We start from the raw sequence: 18,612 nt of genomic DNA on the forward strand, positions 1-18,612 counted from the left end.
GTATTGCAATGTTATAGGTTTTGGAATTGTTTCCAAAGATTATATGTAGTGATGGAATAATTAATCAACAATCAGTGTCTTAACAACAGATCAGGGCAGACAGAAAGAGATGGCTGCTCCTAAATTAGACATATAACGTGGATTTCAGTATGTATATATATATATATATATATATATATATATATATATATATATATAAAATATATATATATACGTATTGCAATCTCCACTACATAACATACAAGAAAAAAAATGACAGCTCTGCTTTAAAATTTCCACAGCTAAAACTATTCGGTTCACAGTCTTTTTTTGTCATATCTGACCAACCCTAACATTTTTTTATAAGGGTTTTATTACATTTAAAACGTTTGTTTTTTTTCTTAGCAAGTATTTTATCATTAACTATAAAAGATCAATCTCATTTTGTCTAAAAAATATAATAAAATCCATGATATCAAAAACATTTTATTCCTTTGCCTTTTCTGTCCATGTAGAATGATGTTTCCAGTAACAAAGCTGTAAAACCCTCATAATGCTGGAGCCGATTTCATGCAACAGCAGGCCACCGACATTACGAAGTTAATTCAGTAAAAATGTAGTATGTGGTGATTTGCAATGACTGCCCTCCCTTGTAATCCCTCAAACACAAAGAGGCAAATTTAACAAAACGCCACGCAAACAGTTAAAATGAAGATGTCTGCATCAGTTTCAGGGTGTGGCATACATTAGGGAATTTGCGATGTGCAGAATCAACAAACAGAAAATGAAAAGCACTTATGAATCATATGGCAAATATGAATCTTAATCATACTTCATGCTTTTGGGTGTGGTTTGCTGACCATGCATTTTAAATAAGCACACTTACATATCACAAAGACCATAAATGTAAAGTAACAACTAAAATTAACATTGTTGCACCCCATAACGGACAGCCCCTCTCCAGTAGATGTACTCTCTGAAATGCATAAATAATGAAAGGGGTACAGCCATATACAAGATAACTTATCTTTCTAATTCTTAATTCTAAGTATAGACAAACACAATGTGCTAAAGCTAACAGCACACAAACAATCATGATCTTTCATGTCTTTATTCAACGCACCCATTAAACATTTACAGTGCTGGAGGAAAATGTAAATGAACTCTTGGATTTAATAATCGCTTGAACCTCCTTTGGCAGCAATAACCTCAAACAAGTGCCTCCGGTAGCTGCAGATCAGAACTGCACAACATCCAGGAGGAATTTTACACCATTCTTCCTTAAGCTCAGCCATATTCCCAGGATGTCGGGTGTGAGCGGCCCCTTTTTTATTGATTGGACTCCAGATTTGCTAACTCATGACTACAATTAGCATTTGTTGAAGCGATTTTCCAACCCACATTGTATTCAGTATGGACAAGAACAATACAAAAATTTTGTGAAAACCGGTCGTGTTTGTTCATTATTGTAATTTTTTTATGACACATATGCTTTCCCATGAATACTGCTCCTTTGTTTTTACTGCCTTGGTTGCCTCCTGGTATACATTTCAGGCATTAGCTGGGCTTACAAATGAATAGAGGAGCACCCCTTCCATACCATTAACATGGATACCTGTTAAGTGAGGGTGCAAAAGGCAGGAAAAAGCGTATTTCCTATGACAAATTTATAAAATGTAAAGGCAGGGTGGGAGTCAATCAAATATGAGAAAAATAATATATAAAATTATAACATTCTCAGAATATTATGGATGCACCGAAATATCGGTGGCTGAAACATATCGGCCGAAAATGGCATTATCAGCAAGATGCCGAAAGGAAAAAAAACTGCCGAAAATGCAGGGGGGGCAGGGCTGGAGGGGGCAATTGTTGCTGCTTACCTATGCGTTGCTTGTTCCATCTCTGTTGTTTCTTGTCTGTCCAGGGGTAGCAGGAAAACAGAGGAGTCATGTGAATTTACGCCATGCTTCCCCTGGGCAGAACAAGAGAAGTTGTTCGCACAGAGTGCGCGCAATGCAGAGGGAAGCAGCGCCCCCTGCAGAAGGCCGTGAGCGGCACCGAGAAATCTGCACTTCATGTAACGGGGTGGGGGAGGATGTATGAACCAGTATGCGTGATTAAGGGAATAAATCAGTATCTGTGAATGAGGGAATGAATGAGTATCTGTGAATTATTAGTATCTATGAATGAGGTAATAAATGCGTATCTGTGAATGAGGGAATGAATGTTTGTGAATGAGTAAATTAATGAATATGGTGCGAAAGCATGGATGTGTAAGTAGGGGGGGGTGCATGGCACAGGGAGGCTGTAAGTGAAGTGCAGACCCCATCTTGCAGAGCAGCATTTTATCTTGCAGAGCAGCATCAATACTCAAGGGCGGCAGCTAGCCAGGTTTCAGCATGTATTGGCTGCTGATGGCAGCAATCATAACCCAAAGAGTCATTAATGAATCCCCTAGGCATAAATAGTGGTTTAGAAATCTCACACTTCGTAATGCATGACTCGACAAGCCCGGGCGCCATATGACTACAAACCACTTCCCAGGATTTTGTGGGACAAGTGGGTAAAACTGGCCAGGGCTACCATTGTGAATCCTGCACCCATATTTTTCTGCACGGTGCCGTGAGGCACCCAGCAGGGTCACAATACATGCATTACGTGAACCTTTTGCGTACCTCATGGCACCTGCTTTATTGCTCCCCCACAGGAAAGCATAGGGTGCCAGATTCACAATGGCAGAATATAGGCAGTGGCGTGGCAGGTCTCTACAAGGTGTGGGGGGTAGTGTATGTATGTGTATACTGTAGTGTCAGTCAGTGTGTATATGTTTAGTGCTGGAGTCAGTCCGTGAGTGTGTGTTTATACTGTCATGTCAGAGTCAGGGTGTATATGTATTGTGCTAGAGTCAGTATATGTGTCTAAATGTATAGTGCCAGATTCTGTGTGTATTTGTGTATAGTGTTAGTGTGTTTTTATGTATGTATAGTGTGAGCATGTGTATGTATGTTGTTGGATAGTATGTGCATCTTACAATAGGATGTCATCCAGCTTCCCCCTTACTGCAACATGTGACTAAATGGAGCTTCTTACTGGCGGACACTGTCACATGACAGGAAGTGAGAGGTTTCCTCTGCCAACACTGAAGATGCTCCAGAGATGGTGTCTGTTTCTTGGTGACTACTGCTGCACAAGAGGAGCCGTGTGCAGTGTATGAAAACATGTAGATCATAAAGCAACAGTAAGCAGAAAGTGGGCTCCCCTTGCCACTGGGGGGCAAATACCCCTTTTGGTCCATTGTGAGTTGACCCCTTCACTCTATCTGTTTAAAATTTGAACTTTATATGTTTCCTATTTTCCACTAACAAAATACTTTATGTTAGATGGTAAACCACACCTATATAACGGCATAACACAGCTATGTGTTTGAAGTTTAAGTTAACTATTTATTCACATACATACGCATCGGATTAAAATTAAGGAAACTGAAAGGGGAAGAAGCGAAAAACAAAACTATGATATTATGGTAACCAGCTAACCGAATAACCACAAACTTTCTATTTTTATAGTAGTCAGGTTCCGGGACACAAATTTCAATAACTCCATTTCTTATCACATTGGATGCAGGGATAAAAATATAACTTCCTTCTAAATATATTCCACACAACCATGTTAATAGTCACCATTCCCCTACTGATTTCTATGAGCATCTTCCTTAAAAAATGCAGCCCAGTCACTTTCCTATTTGTTTGCCTCCTGAGATCAGGCAGCCAAACTGGATTTCTGTGAAAGTGAGCACAATGCACAATTACTTTCTCTCAAAGCCTTTGTCTCTAGCGATGTTTCTAGTGTTTTCCCCCTACATATCACATTCCATTAACTAATTAAAAATGCAAATTTACATGGGTTTATAAAATTGAAATTACCAGTTTAACACACCCAAAACTTTGTGAACAACCCTCACAGGTGTATAAAATCAAGCACATAGGCATCCCATATACAATGACAAACATTGTTGCACTCACAGGATGCCACAAGTCAGTTTGTGAAACCTCTGCCCTGTTAGAACTGCCATGGACCGCTGTAAGTGCTATTATTGTGAAGTGGAGGTGTCTAAGTGTAACAACACCTAAGCCAGGAAGTGGAAGACCATGCACACTCACAGAACGGGGCTGCCAAGAGCCAAAGCGGGTAATGTGTAAAAATTGCCCGTCCTCTTTAACATCACTCACTACACAGTTCTAAACTGCTTTTGGAAACAACAAGCACTGTGTGTTGAGAGCTTCATGGAATGGGTTTCTATTAGGGCTGCAACTAACGATTATTTTCATAATCGATTAGTTGGCCGATTATTTTTTCGATTAATCGGATAAAAAAAATGAATGTACATTTTTCATTTATTTACAATAATTTAATAAACAAATGATGTTAAATACAAACGCAGAATAAAAAAAAACCTGATAAAATGCATTTCTTGTCTTTATTTCCCAACCAGCCCCCCCAATTTATGCACATTTGAGCACAGGCTTGCCACGCTGCCTCCCAGACATGCCACGCTGCCTCCCAGACATGCCACGCTGCCTCCCACATATGCCACTCCACGCTGCCTCCCACATATGCCACTCCACGCTGCCTCCCACATATGCCACGCTGCCTCCCACATGCACATTTGAGCCCAGGCTTGCCACGCTTCCTCCCAGACATGCCAATCCACGCTGCCTCCCACATATGCCACGCTGCCTCCCACATGTGCCACTCCACGCTGCCTCCCACATATACCACTCCACGCTGCCTCCCACATATGCCACGCTGCCTCCCACATATTCCACTCCACTCTACCCCCACATATGCCACTGTGCCTGATACGCCTTATACCCCCTGATACACCACTGCATCCTCCCCAGACATGCCACACTGCCTCCCAGACATGCCACGCTGCCCTCCTCACATATGCCTTATACCCCCAGATATGTCTCTCCATCCTCCCCAGATATGCCGTATACCCCCAGATATCTCATAGTCCCCTCAGAGTCACAGACCTGTTCGCATCACACTGACACCATACTTTTATAAATAAGTACTGGGTTAATCTTCACTGCCCCCAGGATTTAGATTCTCCTTAGTCTGCCCCCCTTTACCTCTAACTGCGCCTTAAGTTAACTTTATTAAATTAACCCTCAGTCCTCATCATTAAATTAACCCTAAACACCCCATTAACCATAACTACCCCTAAATTAACTCTAAATACCCCATCAAACACAACTACTCTAAATTAACCCTAAACACCCCATTAACCACAGCATCCCCTAAATTAACCCTAAAGACCCCCATCAACCACAACAGCCCCTAAATTAACCCTAAACACCCCATTAACCACAACTGCCTCAAATTAACCCCAAACACCCCATTAACCACAGCTGCTCCTATATTAACCCTAAACACCCCATTAACCATAACTGCCCCTAAATTAACCCTAAACACCCCATTAACCATAGCTGCCCCTAAACACCCCATTAACCATAGCTGCCCCTAAACACCCCATTAACCATAACTGCCCCTAAATTAACCCTAAACACCCCATTAACCATAGCTGCCCCTAAACACCCCATTAACCATAGCTGCCTCTAAACACCCCATTAACCATAACTTCCCCTAAATTAACCCTAAACACCCCATTAACCATAACTGCCCCTAAATTAACCCCCACCTCCCCTAACTATCAGCAGCCCAAATATTAATTTTATACTTACAGTTAGATGAGTGTCACAGCCATGTGGTTCTGGCCTTCTGGGAGAAGGAAGGGGGCGGGGCCAGTTGTCACAGTGATTACAGGGAGGGACTGGTAAGTAGGAGCTGCTGCTGTGAGTCACTGAAACGGTTTATATAATGAGGGGTATTTTTCAGAGCGTTTGCTCTGAAAAAACCCTCATTTTATAATCGATAAAAATCGATTCAACTAATCGATAATGAAATTCGTTGGCAACGATTTTCATTATCGATTATTATCGATTTTATCGATTAGTTGTTGCAGCCCTAGTTTCTATAGCTGCACACAACCGTACACACAACTGTACTCTACAGAAGTGGAAAAGTGTTCTCTGATAAATCATGCCTCACTATCTGCAAGTCTGATGGATGAATCTGGGTTAGAACTCTACCTATCAGAACGCATGGTGCCTACTGTAATGTTTGATGTTCTTGGGCTGTTTTTCAGGGTTTGGGCTAGGCCCTTTATTTTCAGTAGAGAGTAATGTTAATGCTTTAGCTTACCCAGACATTTTGGACAATACTATCCTTCCAACTTTGTGGTAACAGTTTGGGGGAGGCCCTTTTCTATTCCAGCATGACTGTGCCCCAGTGCACAAAGTAAGGTCCATAAAGAGATTTGATTTTAGATTTGATGAGTTTGGTGTGGAGAAACTAGAGTGGCCCATATGGAGCCCTGACCTCAATCCCATCGATCACCTTTGGGATCAGTGCCTGATCTTACAAATGCAACAATTCCTACAGAAACACTCTAAAATCTTGTGGAAAGCCTTCATATTAATGGCCATGGTTTTGGAACAGGATGTCCAACAAGCTCATACAGGTGTGATAGTTAAATGTCCACATACTTTTAGTTATATAGTGTACAGTATAATGTATCACAATATACTGTCCGGACCCAATCGCATGTACATTCTCTACATCGCATTCCAGGGCATTAGATTAACATTAGGAAACTTTAGTTCACACCCGATAACCAAATTTAAGTTAAATCAATAGTGGAACGGGAGTATAAGAAGCAAAATGGACTTGGAGTGGTTCGCATTTAGCCTGTTAAATGGCATATTTATTTTGTCATAATCCTGCTACTCTCTTCCTGTCACACGTTCAGACATAAAAGGAAAGGAAAAAAAGGCTAAACCACAGGAGTGGGCTCTCTCGGGATTATTCAGCAACTATACTCCCAAGCTCAGACACTGGGGTAACTACAAGGGGCAACCCCTTGTTCCTCTCTCCTCATACCGACTCAAAATAGTTTATAAAGGGCCCTTCCAACCTTGACTGTATTGCTCCAGGTTGGAAGAGCCCTTTCTAAACGATTTTGAACCGTCACAGGTAGACAGGAGGGTATTGGAGTCACCCTGCGGTGTGCGAGAAGCTGAATAAGCAAGGGTGTATAATTGTGTGTGTGTGAGCATGGATGCACAGGTGTTTGTGTAAGTGGGGTGAGATGGAGTGTGTGTGCGTTAGAGAGTATGAGTAAGTGTGTCATTTGTGTAAGTGTGTCAGAGTGTATGTTGGAAGGGGGAGGCAAGGGGCAAAGAAGGCACAGACAAGTTGTTTGGGGGCAATGATTGTCATATCCCTTGAATTTATGTATTGTATTAAGCGCTGTGTAAACTGTTGGCGCTATATAAATAAAAGATAATAATAATAATAGGGCTGAAACAACGAATCGATAAAATCGATAATAATCGATAACGGAAATCGTTGTCGACGATTTCCGTTATCGATTAATCGAGTGATCGATTCGTTGTTGGAGCACTCGGCTCCTTTTACTTACCTCCGCGAGCGTTCCCCGCTTCCGCTACACGCGCTGCACTCTCCGCCTTCTTCTAGTTGCGAGTGGCTCCGTTCGCACAGAGCGGTTCGCTCTGTGCGAGTGGCTCCGTTCGCACAGAGCGGTTCGCTCTGTGCGAGTGGCTCCGTTCGCACAGAGCGGTTCGCTCTGTGCGAGTGGCTCCGTTCGCACAGAGCGGTTCGCTCTGTGCGAGTGGCTCCGTTCGCACAGAGCGGTTCGCTCTGTGCGAGTGGCTCCGTTCGCACAGAGCGGTTCGCTCTGTGCGAACGGAGCCACTGGCACAGAGCGATTCGCGGGGGTGGGGGTGGGGTTTCAGGGGATGCAGGGCAGAGTGGGGGTGGGGGGGCAGGCCAGGGTAGGAGACTAAGTGCAGGGCAGAGTGGGGGTGGGGATGCAGGGCAGGGGGTGGGGATGCAGGGCAGGAGACTGGGTGCAGGGCAGAGTTGGAGACTGGGTGCAGGGGCACAGTGCCAGGGCTGGGTGCAAAGTGCCAGGGCTGGGTGCAAAGTGCTGGGTGCAAAGTGCCAGGGCTGGGGCAAAGTGCTGGGTGCAAAGTGCCAGGGCTGGGTGCAAAGTGCCGGGTGCAAAGTGCCAGGGGTGGGGCAAAGTGCTGGGTGCAAAGTGCCAGGGCTGGGTGCAAAGTGCCGGGTGCAAAGTGCCGGGTGCAAAGTTTCTTGAACAGTAATAGTCCACCTCTTTTCAGAATGTTTGGGGTTATTTTGTTTCATAAATATTGTGTTTGGGTTTTTGTACTTTGAAAATATTGTTTTTTTATTACATCATAACAAAATAAGAATGTTAATGTAAATTTTAAGTTGTTTTTTAACATCCAGTTCATTAAATTATTTTAAATAAACAAAAAATTTGCATATTGTTTTTTTTTATCCGATTAATCGAAAAAATAATCGGCCAACTAATCGATTATTAAAATAATCGTTAGTTGCAGCCCTAAATAATAATACACGATTTACAGCCATTCCATCAGGCAGAAGTGATCTTTCTAAAACTAACAAAAGTTCTAACCTTGGTCAAAGTGTAAGTAAATCATAAACCATCCTAGGTGGCACCAAATAATTTCTGGCTGTGTGGCTTCCTATGCATTATTTACTAGAAAGTGTTAGTTTATATACTGCAAACCCCCTAATTTATGGGAGTAGCAAATAAAAATAGCAATACCTTTTTTTTTTACTTAAATAAATCTGCCATATGGAAACCTTTAAAAGTATAAACACATTTAATAAGTCCATACATAGCAACTTTATTCTTGATGGCTGAGTTAGTGAATGTTTCTAATGTTTTAGGACAGATTTAAGATATGCTTCAAAGGTCATGGTGCTCAATTCACAAAGGTCAGCTGGGGCTGGATCAGAGTAAAGTAGTATCACAGAGCTAGGGATCAATGTCCAAGGCACAACTAGCTTTCAGGCTCCAAACCAAGAATGTTTCACAAGGTCCTAACAGCTGGGAAAAGAATTCCGCACAAGACAACAGGTCCTACTGATGACAAAGGGTTCTGCAATGCAAATGGGAAAACAAGTGCAATACAAGCCCAAAAGCATCTGAAAACAGAGATCATCATACTAAAGGGGTGCCAATAATTGTGCTAAACATACATTTAACATGTTTTATTTATGTATTTATTTTGGATAAACCTGCGTTTTGTTTGCATTTTTTTTATATCTATCGTATGTTTGTGTATTTATTGAAGAAGGGTTAAGATAATTGACATTTTTACCAAGGGTGCCAATATTAGTAAAGGGCACAGAGCATTCAAAGTGGTACAAAAACTACAAGTACCAATATGCATTAATAGGATATTACAAGTATATATATATATGCAATGAACAATACAAAAGACCTTTGTATTACAGAACAGTTATGCAATAAAGTGTATTAATACCAACATTGCAGGCCTCATTTGAAAATGCTAAACATTTAAAAACAATTACATAACTTTTAAATTTTTTGTAATAAGATGTCATCATGTATTATCGATGTATGATATAAAAGTCAAGAGGAATACATCTGTACAAATTAATGTTAAAAATGTTATGTATTACACAAAAATATAAAGTCATATGACTACATATACTTGTTTTTATACATTAAACAAACAACTGTAAGTTCATAGCCAGTATAGTTTACTGTTCCTGACAGCCCCACCAAGGAGGAATTCATATTAAAGTACTCACATTATTCAAAAACGGGAAGAAAAAAAAACAAAAAAAGCAGCTGTCGTCTGAGGCAATACAGTTCTCCCACTGAAATTAATAGGAGCACCTTCCACACATGCATAAGGGGGTCCGCACAGGTACCCCATCAATAGTGTTTGAGGAGACAGCGCTAGAGCCGACTGGTAGTAAATACATCATGTGCAGGTTAATGTACTCAGCCAAACACATTTCATGCACACAAAATAGCTATGGGGAGAGTGGAAGGAACACATATATAGGGGACACTGCATAAACCTCATGCAATTTCAAAAAGGACACCAAGTAGGTTTAAAAGGGACCTCTCAATAACTATATTCATTAAAGTTCACATGGTGTCTGGATGCCTCTTTAACTTGCAAAAGGAGCTCGGTAGGGCTGGTACTGGACGTGCATGCTTTTTTTAAAGTGCCAGTAAACATCATCTGAGAAGCCAATGTTATTGTAAAACTTTACTGGCGCTTCAGGTTGCTTTATGAAGGGAGATTGCATCTTAATACAAGGATCCATGTGCAAGGAAAGCTTGGCTAGCCCTGCATAATGTATAGTTAATATAGCAAATAAAAACACCTCATCAACTTAACTGTGCATTATACAAGACCTGCTCAGTCTCCTACAGGAGAAGTCAAGAAGCTGAAATGCCCAGTTTAGTAAATAAACCCATAGTGCTTTTTTGGTAAGAAAATTTAAATATATACCGTATTTACAAATTACTAGATATTAGAATTGTAAATTGTACCGCAGGCTGGAATTATATCTCTTGTCCACTGGACCAGTTTAACTATGCTTATTTGCCATAAGAAGGGAAGACGATGCTGCACAAGAAACGGATTAACTCGGCCTGTTATTTATTTATTTTTTGGAAATGCTTTTTCCTATTGACTTTTACCATACAACATAAGACAACAAATTTTTGTCAAAGTTAAGAGATGCCATATATTTTTAGACATAAGATGCCCCCTTGTGGCTGTAGAGAACTTAAGAAGTCACCACACACTATATCTTCTTTAACCCTTGACAACAATTGAGGGATTTAGCAACCTACGTGCTTTAAAAGAGCTTAGGAGGCGATCAACAATTAATTGAAAAGACTTTTACTCATACACAACAGCTAAAGAAAAACCCTGCTAAATATTCTTTTATGAAGTCGGCTAATTCAATTTACCCCATGAAACTGTTTTTTAAAAACAGACACCTCAGGGTATTTGAAATGCTGGTATTTTAACTCTTTCCATGCACTAATTCTACACCCAGCCTTTGTCAAAATTTGTAGCAGTATGTTTTTTCCCCACACACACATTGTACTTCAGGTATAAATTAACAGCTCATGCTATATGTCACTGCAAAACAACACCCCAATATGTGTTCAGCAACATCCCCTGCGTAAATTGATACCACCAATGCGTAGGTTTGTCAGGTTGTTTGGGGGCTAAAGGGTCATATTTGGGCCTAGTGAATTTCAGTTTTTGAACTTGGAATTTTAACATCTAGTAATTCTGGTACAATGTCCTATTTGGGGCACCTTGGAAGGTGGCCAGTTTACCCCATCAACCCATATACATATGTTTTACAAAAAAAAAATAAGTTAACCCAGGGTATGTACATTTTTTGGGGTCTGTTTTTTAGGGTGGGGGAAGCAGCGATCTTAGCAATTTTAAAGCAGCCCGTACATATGGGCTTTGTCATGAAGGGGTTAAAATGGAACTCAAATTGAAGGAACGGAGAGAGAGAGAGTGCCTGAAACTTTTGCAGAAGTTCACCAGGAGGTTAGAGATACAGATAAGGATACAAAATATCACATTTTGATTATTTAACCACTGTTAGATGGGCTCCCTCATTTAATGGTTACCTGTGCCTGCAATGTTTCCAACTTTCTCTTCCGGCCATGCAGAGCTTTGCTGGGGAAGGCCCAATAATAGTTAGATGTTCCAATGCGATCACTGTCCACCATTGCATCATCCACTAAGCTTTGTAGGATCTCCTTCACAGACATGGAAGCTGTCAGTGTTACACATCATTGTTCAATTTCTCAGCAATTACACAATACAAAATGATAACAAATACATCCCAGATTTTAAATTAAAATCTCTTATCGATAATTGTGAGATATACAGAACAAGAAAGCATTTCACCTATAGCATGAGAGTACATTATTGGTATATACACCTGTGTATCCATTAGATTTGTGCAATTAATGGTGGGTAATCACACAAAGGACTTGTTACTAGTGTATATTCAGAGGAAGGTATTGAAAATGACCACCGCCTCACCATGAGTTTGGTGTACAGCGGCTACGTTTGTGAACAACTCTGCTGATATTTTAAGAAGATGAAATTAAATTATGTTTTATACTACATCTGCTGTGCATACTCTTGCTTTTTGAAACCTGCTGTATACCAAGGATCACCACCTGCTAGCGAGTGGAGTAAACCAGTGAGGTAGTTATCTTTTTGTTTTACGAGGATCAACTGTAGCTATAGAGGTCTAAAGGAAGAGTTGACAAGAGAGTTGTGTTTTAGCTCCTTCACGTATAATGTATACTTAAATCACTGAGACTTCTTCTCCGTCTTCTCCCCTGTTGAATTATGCAGGAAAAGCTCAGCCTTTCATGCATGAGAAATCCGCCAGCATTTACCCTTCATAAAGAAAAGTGAAGAGTTAAGACTACAACTCTCCTTGAAGCTCTAACCTTTGGTGCATCTCCATAGAGATTTATTTCTTAAACTGGGTGTTTGCAGGAAAAGTTTAATATTTCAATCCACTGACATCACTATGCATCATGAAAGGCATAGACTTCAATAAAGATAGCACTGTAAGCATTAAAAACTTCATCCAGAAATTAAGTCATACTCACTGATTCCTTTTTCTTTGGGGGCAATTTTCTCCAGGTCCTTCAGCTGGAAAACATCTTTCTGTTAACAAATCAATGTACAAATATTAAAACTCTCACCATTTTATTTAATCTGCCCATGCTGTTTTTGAGATATTTTTAATCTCAAGGAGGCAGAGATCTATGGTCAAACTAGCATTGAAGTCATAATTGTGAGATTTACACTACACACAAGTGCTGTCTCTGGATATTGAGTTTGTTGTATGTGGAGTATGATGCTTGTGCTTGAGATGGATATATTTTGAGCGTGTATCTGGCAATTTTGTGTGTCACTGGGTGAGAGTGGTATTTATAGCTGAATGTATGGCTGGGAGCGGTCAATGTAGTTTAATATATTCAAAGTTGTCTGTGCATCTGGAGTAGTGTGTCTGAGATGTAGGATGTGTTTGAGTGCAGTACGCTGGGTGATTAATACTGACTCATTTAATTTGTCAATACAAGGTAGAATAACAAGAAGTCAGCGTATTTGTCTAGTAGATTAGGCTAAGCTAACAGTGTTAGAACACATACAAATGGCTAACATGCAACTGCTACTGAACTAAAATTGCTACAAAGAAAAAAAAAAGCATTATTCTTTTGATACTAGTAATAAAAAGGCTGTTTCAAAAACATAAGGTGGGTTTTTATTACAGTTATGTTATATCTCTTAATGCCATTACATTTTAGTGTGTGGAATCAAAAAATGTAGGATCTGGGTACAGTGACCGGTCTGATTAAAGCTATTTGAGACTCATTATGATATGCAAATAATGCACGATTATGACAATTTGATAAGGAGAAAACTTACAGTTTCAAAAAATATTTCCATCATGCGGGTTCTTTTCTCTTCTACGCTAAGACCTCTTTTCTTAGACTGGAAGGAATAAGAAGGAATTTATACTCATGTCAAAATTGTTTACATGCATTTATTTTCCTTGCCACACACACAAAAGTAAATTGTAATATGGGTCTTACTCTAGGAATAGTATGCACTTTAATGCATACAAGAGCTGTGTCCCCTTTAAACTATGGTTTTCTCCCCCTTGCAAATGCATGGAAGAATTCAGGAGGACACCCTCCCCCATGAATTATTATTTATTGTTTTATATAGCGCCATCAAATTCCGTAGCGCTGTACAATGAATGTACCTCTATACTAGACCAGCTCAGCTCCTAGGCTTGTATGAGATGTGTTTAGCTGAACTCAGACTAACGTTTACTCACTAATAAATCATTCTGCTTTTTGGAGGATTGTTCTATAGTTCGTTTGTCAAGAGAACATGTCAATAGAACCAAGGAAAGGCTCCCATTGGTAAGCGTTACCCAAAGTTGTGGGAAATTTGTTTTCGGCTTTATTATCATACGGAAAATCCATGGCGGTATTACCAGCAGATAGAGAGGCTACTTACACCTGCAAACGTGCGTTGCATGAAAGGTTCACATTCACAAAACTAATAGCAGCACTTTTACTTGAAGATACTTTCAAGAAGCAGACGTTTTGTAATACACAATATACAAGAACTCGCATCCACTCACCATTTTGCTAATTACCCGCAACTATTCGCGGAAAAACACATCAGCACAAGCCCCGCCTCCCACACGATCGGATTGGCTCGCTCTGATCTTCGGTTGGCTAGGCCTGCAGACTCAGGTAGTCGATCGTCCTGATCTGAGGTCTAAACACTAAAGATGTTTTAATCATTGTCTCAACTTAATTAGGGCAGATTCTGAGAGCGAAACTACAAGAAGTAGAACATCTGCTAATAAACTGAAATACAATTGGCTCTCCAATATATGAAATACAGAGGGAGGACAGGGTGGGTCTGAATATCATGTGCACAGATCATTGTGCTCGTTCAGCGCTTTGTTTCCGGAAGTATTTGTGAAGGGTCGTGGTTTCGGTTATAGACCTAGTGTGGGTTTTTGTACCGTAAATGAGGTTGCCAGTTCTTGTTTTGAACTGAATAGTGACCGCTTTCTTAACTAATGACATGTATGCCATTCTTAACCCCTTCAATCCCAGGGGTTTTTGGTACCTCAAAGCCCAGAGCAATTTTGCCATTTTTGGGGTATGTCGGTTTAGCGATGATTCTCTTTTCCTGTGAATAGTGTACCCATGTAAACTATATATTTTTTTATATATATTTTTTTTTAATTTTAATTATTTTATATATTTTTTTATTTTTTATATATTATTTTTACACAGAAATGGTTAGTGGTCCTCCTAGGGACCTCCTGAACATGCCAGTGATGTCATAATGACATCACAGCTCACATTTTTTTTTGTATTATTTATATTATTATTTTAATGATTTATTTAATATTATTTTTTAAATGAATTAACTTTTTTTAAAGTTTAAAAAAAGCAGTGACGCAACCCGGAAGGGAATGCCCGATCGCGCGTTTGCAACTGCGCGATTGGGCACTTTCAACTGTAACAGCTTACCGGCTTTCATGCCGGAAGCTGTTACAGGAGATCGGGCAGCAGAAAGCCGGCAATGCCGGCTTCTGCTGCCAGGGGGGAGTCCAGGCTGTCAAACGATGTGTCCCTGACGCTGCACGAAGGGCTGGACGTACCGGGACGTCCATAGGGGTTTCTTAGTAGCCGTTTTTTGGACGTCCCGGTACATCTATAGGGGATTGAAGGGGTTAACGTGACGCTTCTGATGTTATTTGTATCTTCTGCAGCAGTCCCTTCTCTGTCAACTTCACTGTAAGGTGCATATGTTTAACAGATTCTGTGTAATCTAAGTTGCCAATGAACTATTTATCACAGCGTAAACAATGTCTGACACAAAAATACACATCTGCCTGTCTACCTTTGGGAAGCAACTAATATTGAATTACTTGAATTATATAATTGGGGGGGGTAAGCAGATTAAAAAAAAAAAAATGATCTGGGCTCATGTGACACAGTTTGAAAAAGTGTAACAGTCCATTGGGTATTCAGGAAAGGCTCCAGCTAGCCCAAGTTAAACCAGATCACTTTAAAATAAGAGAAATTCCTTCTAGAGAAGAATAAAAGGATGAGGCCATGCGACCAATTGAAATACTTAGATTTATTGCTGTGTTTTGACCCGACTTTTTTTAAAAAAATATCTAGTACGTTATTAAAAAAACAGCACGTGGCAAGGTGGTTCTGGTTAAGTGTAAGTCTTTATTAATGTCATTCTGTACACAAACATCTGAAACAGGCTTACAAAGATGGAATGTAACAAAATAGAAAACAAAAAGAAACTCCGGTTGGGGTATAGAAAGGCAGCACGCATGTCTAGAGAAGAGGTTCTAGCACAAGGAATCTACAAACGGAACACCCTAAGGACAGGACACAAAAGCATCGCGATTAAGGCTCAATTGTTTACAAACATAACTGGAAATCCTTTACATTCAACACGCGTGGCCGAGCTTTCAGCAGATCCGTCATACTTTTGTGGCAAACACATTGGTAAACCTAGGCAGTTAAAGCCAGCAGTACTTAGGGCAGTCTGGTTACAAGATGGCATCTCCCATTGGGGCCATTCCAGACACTAATTTATAGTCTGATTTCTTTGTCGTGGTGATCTATCGCTTTAGGTTAAGATACGGAGAAGAGATTAATGTGTCTGACAGACCTGCTTTATCATGTATAGAGCCCTTATCACTTACACTAATAGCAGTATTTATATAACCAGCTGTTCTCTTATAGAAAACACTGAACATATGCTCATCTCAAATGGGCACTTAGCAGTTTTACACACCATTGGGAATGTTTTGAACAAGTCAGGTATATATTTTGATCTATGTAGGGGAAACCTTAAACTATTAAATTTTTCTGCTTATTTCAAATATTTTTAACTATATATTTATTATTATTATTTTAATTGCAGTGGTACTTTCTTAGAGCTTCTCCTGTTGTAAAGCAACAGCCGTGTGTTTAGTGTCTATGCCACAAACTGCTTATATAAAATTATAAATTAAATAAGGCTGACCAGTTTAGTTTAAAAACTATACGCAGTTTAAGAAACAACTTATTCTGTGGAGCACATGTTGGTTTAACATGCTATTGTTATCGGTAAGGAATTCTGAACAAATCAATTTCGCGACAATTACATCCATGCCACAAAAATATACAGACCTGAGAAAGCACCATATACAACCAGATGTATATATTTGGATTAGATAACCTTTGGGCAACAATAATCTACTTGTGTCTTTGCTGTATAGTTTGTAATGTATTACCGGATTACTAAAGTAAACTCATTGATGATAAGCATTGCTAGGTAACATCAATAATCACACAGCCGGGTAGCACAGTAAGAACCAGCTTTTTTAGGCAGATAATTGCTAGTTACTATATATATATGCACATATGCTTTATCTCATAATGGGGACATTTGTTCAGATTTCGTTGAATGTGTACACAAACACGGACAAGTAAGTTGTACATGCTGATCTCGTACTGTTACACAGTTGAAATCCTCAGTTAACATAAGGGTACATTTTAGGCATATCTTTGCATTACCCTGTGTGACGTTCACATACGGGTTAACTCAGTCAATCTGTATAAAGGCGATGCTTTTTATTGGTCCAAGAGAGGAAAACATGTAAAGTTGCATATGTTTTGGGGACCTCCAAGGGCTCTTCTTCAGATGGAGGTCCCAAAAGCTTATGTATTTATATATTTTTCTACATTGGTCCAATAAAAAGATTATCTTCTACAAAGGCTCCATCTTGCCTTTGGCTAATAGAGCCATATACATTTTTCTTGTTCGGTAACGCAGGAAGTGCACTAAAATTAAACATTTTAACTCTGGCCCTGCATAATGTAATGTATAGTTTAATAAATAGAGTGACATTTTAGAAATTTCGCTATGCGTTAGGCAGTGCCAATACAGCTCTTCTTGGAGGAGAAACATAACTGTGTCGGCTTTTCATAGTGAATAAAATAAATGTTTCAATTCATATGGTGCATCGCCTTATCACTTGTAGTATACATGCAAGAATGTTGACCAGTGTTCCTACAGTTACCCCAATATATATATCAAGCCCGCTGTACTCTTCTAATCATTTGGTAATATTAAGAATGAATTATTAATGGTGTAATTGAGTAATTACAATTCTGAAGCTTTGCATCATTTCTGTTCTTCGCAGATTTAAGTGCTCATTTAGAAGTAGTTATTCTGGGTTTTAGAGTTTACTCAAACCATAAATCAAGATGGGATGAAATATTGAATATAAGCAGCTTGATACATTAGAATGGGCCAACCATGGATCATTTCTCCTGTGACGGAGCTGGCTCTGTATACGTTATATTTGCAAGTTTGTTTGTTTTCTTAAATTCTGCATAACTCAGAGAGGTCAGTGAACTGACTCTGTATCGCCTTTTATCATAAAACCTGGGAGCCCTTTTTGCATTCGTACCAAATACCTTAAGTAAATCACAATCATATTGCTATTCATTGAAACCCTTGCATTAAAAAAAATCATCACAATCACTGCAAACATTTAGCAGGCCTTTGAGCAATTCCGTTATAAGAGAGATCTGAGTATTACCACTCTTTCCAATAAAAAGGGGAAAACATTTTATACCACTGATAATAAAACAGCACGCAGATGACTTAAGGGGTAGATGTTTTTACTTTAATTCACTTTAAAATTAAGTCAGATTTGCAGCAAACTAAAGTGCTACCTTCCAGTGTTTTGGGATGTATAAATCAGTAATGGAGTTCCTTCCTGTGACTTTAAATATCCTATATGCTGCCGGTCAGCGATTTGCGAGAAAAGGTGTCCTGGAAAACAGCCTAACCCTAGATATGGGGAATGGAGATTTGGTAAACTGGAATACTAACTTAACAATATTGATAATTCATTTGATAGAAACTTGTTGGACCATCTTATCCATCTTGGGTAGTAAGTAAGCCACCTCCTCCTGAAGTCCACTGTAGGTGCCTTTGAACTGGTTTTATGCCCTCTCCATTCCCAATCTCATTTATGGTGGTAAAGTATAGCGTG

At 39.7% G+C, this 18,612-nt stretch overlaps 1 protein-coding gene across 1 annotated transcript in view; it reads right to left on the reverse strand.

Annotated features, from left to right (window-relative positions):
- LOC149287383 (meiotic nuclear division protein 1 homolog) overlaps positions 1–16,045 on the reverse strand; it is a 28,718-nt gene extending 12,673 nt beyond the window's left edge. The window contains exons 1-4 of the mRNA XM_089492893.1: positions 16,007–16,045; positions 13,431–13,496; positions 12,608–12,665; positions 11,603–11,751 (exon numbers count right to left, since the gene is read on the reverse strand). Of these exons, the coding sequence (XP_089349019.1) occupies positions 11,603–11,751; positions 12,608–12,665; positions 13,431–13,496; positions 16,007–16,045 (312 nt within the window). The remainder of the gene's footprint in view (positions 1–11,602; positions 11,752–12,607; positions 12,666–13,430; positions 13,497–16,006) is intronic.
- Between the last annotated feature and the right edge of the window lie 2,567 nt (positions 16,046–18,612).

The sequence above is a fragment of the Sceloporus occidentalis genome, unplaced genomic scaffold (assembly GCF_023333645.1).
Source record: "Sceloporus occidentalis isolate IW3139 unplaced genomic scaffold, rSceOcc1.0.p SCAF_61, whole genome shotgun sequence".
Taxonomy (NCBI): Eukaryota; Metazoa; Chordata; class Lepidosauria; order Squamata; family Phrynosomatidae; genus Sceloporus; species Sceloporus occidentalis.